The sequence below is a fragment of the Euprymna scolopes genome, chromosome 16 (assembly GCF_053919585.1).
Source record: "Euprymna scolopes isolate OS-2025 chromosome 16, ASM5391958v1, whole genome shotgun sequence".
In the NCBI taxonomy this organism is placed as follows: domain Eukaryota; kingdom Metazoa; phylum Mollusca; class Cephalopoda; order Sepiida; family Sepiolidae; genus Euprymna; species Euprymna scolopes.
Window position 1 is genome coordinate 19,020,601 of NC_136497.1, and position 7,500 is coordinate 19,028,100.

Sequence of the window (7,500 nt, forward strand, 5' to 3'; positions counted from 1 at the left end):
GTAACCTTCCCGTTTGTTCCCATACATCTGCATTGCTCTTCCTTCTATATCTCTCACACATGCAATTATGTGTCTTTGTGTGTATATATGTATGTATTTGTGTGTACGCATGTGTCTATGCACACACACACACACACACACACACACACACACACACACACACATATATATATATATGCATACATATACGGATACATTTAAAATTGTCTTTCATTCATAATTAACGATTCCCATCTAATGTTACATTCTATATTATATGTACTTAGTAATTGATTGCCGTCCAGCATACGTGGTTCTTCTTTAGAGCCAGATTTTATAAGCTCTTTCATAGATGGAATCAAGTGACAGAAAGAACTGATTGATATTATTGTGAGTAATATTTTTCAAAAACACCCAGTCATTATTATTATTATTTTTTTCATTTTCAAGGACACAGTTTAAAACGGCAAAAGCTCTTGCACCGGCTTGATAGTTTACCATTATGGTATTCTATTTCTTATGATATCATCCAGCTTGGTCTACTTTCGCTCTATTTTCACTGTTCTCAACATATTTCTCTTTTTATACCTCTTGAGCATTTCATTAAACACAAATTTAATTAATTTTTACCGTTTTAAACCTTTTGTGTTAATAAAAATGTTTGTTTTTTCTTGTAATTTTAGCGATAGGTGAACGCACCGCCATTGCACCAGCTGAAGGTGGCGAAGGAGGAGGAGGAGACGAAGGTGGAGGAGAAGAAGGAGGAGAAAACCAACGCAATAAGAGTTGCCTAAAAAAATGTCCGCTTGACGTGGAACTTTTAGCAAGCCCGAAATTTCAATTCTTTGCTATAAGCTCGGCTATCAACTGGGGATCCACGTATATGGTCCATCTTCTTATCGTAGACTTTGCGGTTGCCCGAGACTATGATTTGGTTGATGGGGCCAGCTTGCTAACATGTGTCGGGGTTGCAGCTCTTGTGTCCCGTGTTTTTACTACATTTCTTAGAAAAATAAAATGTAAGAATATAATCTGGTACGTCTTCTTCAGTATAGCCGCCGGTGTGGTGCATGCTTGCATCCCATTAGCACCCAGGTAAGTTTGAACATTTTCTTAGAACTAGTCCATGGATAATTGGTGTCAAAACTTTTTATTTTTCTTTATTTATTATTTATTTCTTACACGTCAATACAGATTACATTGACTCGCTTAATAAAGAGAATACACCGCCTAAGGTACTTCGCAAGAGCAACTATCTCTCTCTCTCTCTCATTATTAGGGCTATGACAACAGAATATTCTTTTCATTGTTTTGACTCTCGAGTATATATACGACTAAGTTATACACAGTTAATCAACCGAGAACCACACCATTCTATATAAAAGCATATAAGATATCAACGGATACACACCCGAGAGTAAAAACAATGAAAAGAATATGCTGTTGTCCAAGCCGTACTCATTATATCACTTTTTCTTACCCTTTACACACTGATGCAGTAACACAGAGTGAATGCCTATATACAATTACCAAGCCGTGATAGAAATTACGTCACTGTAAGGGGGGAGCAATAAAATGAGAGAGCACGTTAGAGACGTGGGAGACGTCAAAGCTGCGAGGAGAAGCCACGCGTCTCTGGAAAATGAGAAAATAAATGTCGTTAAACGAAAAAGGGAGTTCGAGTTATTCTTTGTCTTGGTCTGCTTTGCGACGTAGATTGCCCATAGCGTGTGGGTAACGTGTGTCAACGTATGTAACTTTACAATGTGGGACACTCTCTTCACATATATTGTTACAGGTCTACGAATAAGTAAATTGGTAATTGTTATTAAATACTATAGTAATGCTAATTTTCGTATAGATATGAACTAATTAAAGCGCAGCGTACCAAATGTGTAATATTAACTGTGTAATTTGTTTTGTTTGATGGCTTGGAAGAGTCCCGTCGACACTTTTACGTGTAACGTTCGCGATAATTATCAAATTTGTATACATTATTTTTTTTATTATTACGCAATAAAGATAATAAAACAACTCGAAAGGTCCTGGATATGACCTTAAACTATATCCGATGGTAAGAACCGCCTTGCGGACTTTGGGCAGTGTGGAGCTATTGGTCCCAGGTCCACTTTGACCCGGAGTGGTATTACCTGTTAGGGTCCCAATTATGGGTTAAATAGAATATATATATATATATATATATATATATATATATATATATATATATATATATATATATTCTATTAAAAAACTTTTCTTCAAAATCATTGGCTTCGACATTAAATAACCCGAAATGGGTTGATATGCCGTAAAACAACCAACCAACCAACCAACAACTCGAAAAAATACAAGAAGTATAATTAAGCATAAGCTTTCTATTATATTTTTTTAATGGAAAATGCTACCAAAATACGCATAATATATAGGAGGAGGGGTTTAATCAACACTACTGGAAAACCTTTTTTTTTTTAAATCATCGGAATAGTGTATCGTGGTAAACAACTGATGATCCCTTTAAGAGCATTGTTACTATTGTTTATTCATGTACGTAAAACTATTCAGCGATGCAGGAAATTAAGTGTCTTACTAACAAAATAATCTTCCAATGAAGAATATTTAAAAAAAAAATAGTTTTAAAGGTTTTAAAAGCTTTAAAGTTGCTAAACCGACCCTGTAGAAATTGAACGAATTGGGCTACAAAACTCTGCATCATCCACCATATCCTCTAGACCTCTCACCTACCGACTACTAATTTTCAAGTACCTCGACAACTTTCTGCGTAAGAAATGTTTCAAAAACCTAAGCGATATCAAAAATGCCCTCAGTGACTTCATCGCTACCAGAACGCAAGGTTTATATATATATGTATGTATGTATATATATATATATATATATATATATATATATATATATATATATATATATATATATATATATATATATATATAAATAAAATTAGGTTATCAAGAAAGTTTCTGCGGGTTTTAACTTTTAAATTCAGATAAACATATCTCGGCTCAAACAAAGATGTAATGATTGAAATAAGCACCTTCAGAATCAACACACTTTTGCTAACGCAAAACATGTGTATTCATGTCAGTACCGTAAAAACCTTGCGTTCTGGTAGCGATGAAGTCACTGAAGGCGTTTTTGATATCGTTTAGGTTTTTTTAAGCATTTCTTACGCAGAAAGTTGTCGAGATACTTGAAAAAGTGGTAGTCGGTAGATGAGAGGTCTAGAGAATATGGCGGATGATGCAGAGTTTCGTAGCCCAATTCGTTCAATTTCTGCAGGGTCGGTTTAGCGACTTGCGGGCAGCCATTATTGTGGATGAGAATTGCGTCTTTCCTGCTGACTAATGCTGGGTGTTGTTGTCGAAGTTTCTGATGAATTTTATCTATTTGTTAGCAGGATTACTCCGTCGTAATTGTTTTGGCTGCACCAAGAACTGTAATTGATTATTTTAGTCTTACTGGAATTTTAAATCAATTAATATTTAATATTTTATTTCTACCAGCAGTGGAAAAACTTTTTAAAACAAAATCAGATATAAAATACAATTAAAGGACTCGTTTTTGCCATCGGAAAATTGGCACAATTTTTTCCGATTTCGATAACGATTCTGACACTTCTCCGGTATTTCCGATTCCGATTCATCTACGCAACAAATGTATATATATATATATATATATATATATATATATATATATATATATATATATATATATATATATATATTTCAGCATGTCTTTGTTTGGCTGTGGTTATTACTCTTTTACGAAGATTGCTAGCATTTATAAATTTTTGCCTATTTGCATTTGACTTATGACGTACGAAACGGCGGGGCGCATGCTGTCTTTGTGCAATAGCAGCTGTACAATCTGTAGTGAACCATGGGGGAGGTGAAGCTTGCTATAATACTTGCATGCGGGGACACGTGCTTCAATGCCCGCTTTGCATCATTCAGTTATCTCAGTTGCACACTGTTAAGCAAGAAGATTATCAACTTTTGCGTTTCTTTGACAATTTTATCGATTTTTCTTCCTATTTCTTTATTATAAGAAAGTGTTTCCTTTTGTCTTTTTCAGCTACAATGCTTTAGTGGCCCAAATCTTAGGGATCGGATGTCTTTTTGGTTGCCGATTCAGTTTCTTCATACTAACTTTGTTGGAAATGGTACCTGTAAGGAAATATTCACAGGCACTTGGCTATTGTCTTAGTCTCTGGGGTATTGCGGTCAGTTCAACTGGATCTATCGTTGGTAAGTAATACCAAAATAGTGATGCGTTGCTTCAAAATTCCTAGATTTTACTTTTTAGTGCAATTCTATATCTGTGTTTTATTAAAAAGTATAAATAACAATAACAATACTGATGATTAGAATTGTAATACTACTATAAGCTTGGTGCAAAAATAATGTCGTTTTTGTCCTTCAAATTCAACTTTCATAATAAACTTTATTCATCGAAATAAGAACCATTAGAATCGACACATTTTTGCCAACGAGGAACGCGTTTATTTACTCCATTAACATAGAAATCCGGAGTTCTGGAAGCGATAAAGTCATTGAAGGCCGGTTCGGCATCATTTCGGCTTTTGAAACATTTTTCGCGCAGGAAGTTGTCGAGATGCTTGGAAAAGTGATAATCGGTGGGCGAGAGTCCAGTGAATATGGCAGATGAAGCAAAGTCTCGTAGCCCAATTCGTTCAGCTTCTGCAGAGCAAGTTGAGCAACATGCGGGAGAGCGATGTCATGGAGGAGAATTGGCCCTTTCATATTGACCAATCTCGGGCACATACGTTGGAGCGACTGTTGCATTTCGTCAATTTGTCGGCAGTACTTTTTCGCTGTAACCGTTTCGCCTGGATTCAAGAAGTGATGGATGACACCATTCGCAGACCAGCAAACAGTTACCATAACCCTTTTTGGTACAATTTCGGCCCCGATAAGTGTTGTGGAGATTCTTCGGCATCCAACCACTGTGCCGAACGTCGCCAGTTTTCGTAGAGGATCCATTTCTCATTACATGTCACAATTCGCTCGAGAAATGAGTCGTTTTTGTTGCACAGAAGGAGCAGACGATTTTTTTTGTTATCGTTAAATTTATGAGGCAGCCATTTTTCAAACTTTTTCAAACTTCCCTATTTGCTTTAAATGGCGAACGACTGTTGAGTGGCCAACCTCGAGTTCAACAGCACTTTCTCGTGTGGTTTTGCGAGTATCGGCTTCAATTAAGGCGTTCAAATGTCCGTTATCAACCGCAGTCGGCCGTCCGCGACTGTCTTCATCTTCGGAGCTCTCGTCGGCACTGCGAAAACTTCTTGAACCACAGTTGTGCCACACATTAGTTAGTGGTTCCTGGGCCAAACGTATCATTGATATCACGAGCTGTCTCAGCAGCTTTTCGACTTAATTTGAACTTGAACAAGAAAACAGTGCGGATTTAAATTTTGTCCATGCTGTCCAAAAGCTGTCCATGCGTGTAAACAAAAATGAATGAAAAGATTGAGAACGGTAAAAACGCACCTCAAAATGATATATAACGTGGGTATATTAATTCAGAAATCATATAAAGATTTACATATGTGAGAAACCAATATTGTTTTTTCACCAACCTAATAATACTAATAACAATTAATAAATGAATAAATAACTAAACTTGAATATAATAGGACATATGTGAACTTATTCACCTTCTTACACCAAGAAAATATTGCATTATGCCCTCTAAAAACAAACAAAGAAAAGAGTGAATTACAAGTAAAATAAACCTATGCCTTATAAACGCGCGACTATTGGCTGAGATAAATAGTAACAAAGAATCTGATTTATTAATAAACAAATCCAGCATCACATTAACATATATACAAACATGCAGGAACACCGATTCTATGTATGTTATAGAGAGATTGTTTGCAAACGAAGTCCAGATGGCAGCATCAATAGGCCTAATACGCAACACCAAAACATGTGAAGCTTGCCAAATACCAATATGCTGCTATAAGAATTCATCCAAGACAGACGGTTGCATGTGGAGATGCAAGTCATGTAAATCCGTATGAAGTATTCAGGATGGGTCGTTCCTATCAGGAAGCCATCTCCGTATCAGACAAGTAATAATGCTCTTGTTTTGCTGGAGTATCGAATTGAAGCAGACTACGATACAAGATCAAATTGAGGTTGCAGAACACACCATCGTCGACTGGATGCAGTTTATAAGAGAGGTCTGCGAACAAGATTTACTTGACCACCCCATAATGTTAGGTGGGATTGATGAGAACAATCTGCCGAAAGCGGTAGAGATTCACGAATCTTATTTTTTTAAAAGAAAGTACAATAGAGGCCGAATAAGAGATGGTGTGTGGGTGTTTGGTGCTATAGAGCGTGGGTCGAAGTAATACAACCTGGCAGTGATAGACTGCCCAAATCGGGAAACGTTGTTCCAAATAATTAGGGAATGGATACTCCCGAGCACCAGAATAATATCCGATGGCTGGGCAGCATACGAAGGCCTTGGACACTTTGATCATGGTGTTCATGAACACGATAAAGTGATTCCCGAGGATAACTTCGTTGACCCCCATGATGAAACTATCCACACACAAACCATATAAGGTTTGTGGTCACACGGAAAAAGAAAACTGCGTAGTCTATTAGGAACTACGAAAGAAATGTTCAATTTTCATTTGTTGGAATTTGTGTGGCGGAGAAGGAAATCAACGCAAATATTTCCGCGTATAAAAATATGTATCAGAGAACAATATCAGTTATAATTATCTTTGTTTGGTTGGTAAAAAAATCTGTTTTATACTAAACAAAAAAAAAAAAAAAAAAAAAAAAAAAGTACTTCACCGGTTACGTGGACCCTGCGTAAACAGTTTTCTTTTAATGGTTGCTCCCCGAAATGCGCAAAAAAGTTTTCTCACTTTTTTTTTTATCATGCGTGTATTTATTTATTTCTAAAACAATCATTTATTTAAAAAAAAAATTGTTTTTTAATATTGTCAATTTCAATATCGTTTCTTATCATCATTTCTAAATTATTAAAATTACGCTTAAAAAATTGTTTAAAAAATTGTTTTAAAAAAAATCCTGCATTCATAAAAATCATCTATTAAAAAAAATTCTGTTTTCTAATATTGTCAATCCATTTTATTTATAAAATGGCGTCATAATTTCTCTATCCAATCACTGGCATTCTTTCAACCGGTGTCATCTCTTCCCAATTTCCGTTTACTTAAAATGCAAGAGGGACTATATATATATATATATATATATATATATATATATATATATATATATATATATATATATATATATATATTAGTATCTTTCTAAAATTTTCCAAATGCAAAATTCCCTTGAAGAAAACCGAACAAATGTAAATATCAGATATAATAAAAATCGATTAATTTTCTACAACGCTTATTTCAACTGTTTCTAGTAACGTTTTTATGTTTACACTAATCTAACTTAATGATTTTTTTTTACATAGTGGTCACCAATTATCTAAGTCCGG

At 35.3% G+C, this 7,500-nt stretch overlaps 1 protein-coding gene across 1 annotated transcript in view; it reads left to right on the plus strand.

Annotated features, from left to right (window-relative positions):
* LOC145296244 (monocarboxylate transporter 2-like) overlaps window positions 1-7,500 on the plus strand; it is a 74,881-nt gene that overhangs the window by 64,053 nt on the left and 3,328 nt on the right. Inside the window, exons 4-5 of the mRNA XM_080142457.1 lie at window positions 663-1,074; window positions 4,069-4,241. Coding sequence (XP_079998583.1) covers window positions 663-1,074; window positions 4,069-4,241 — 585 coding nt within the window. The remainder of the gene's footprint in view (window positions 1-662; window positions 1,075-4,068; window positions 4,242-7,500) is intronic.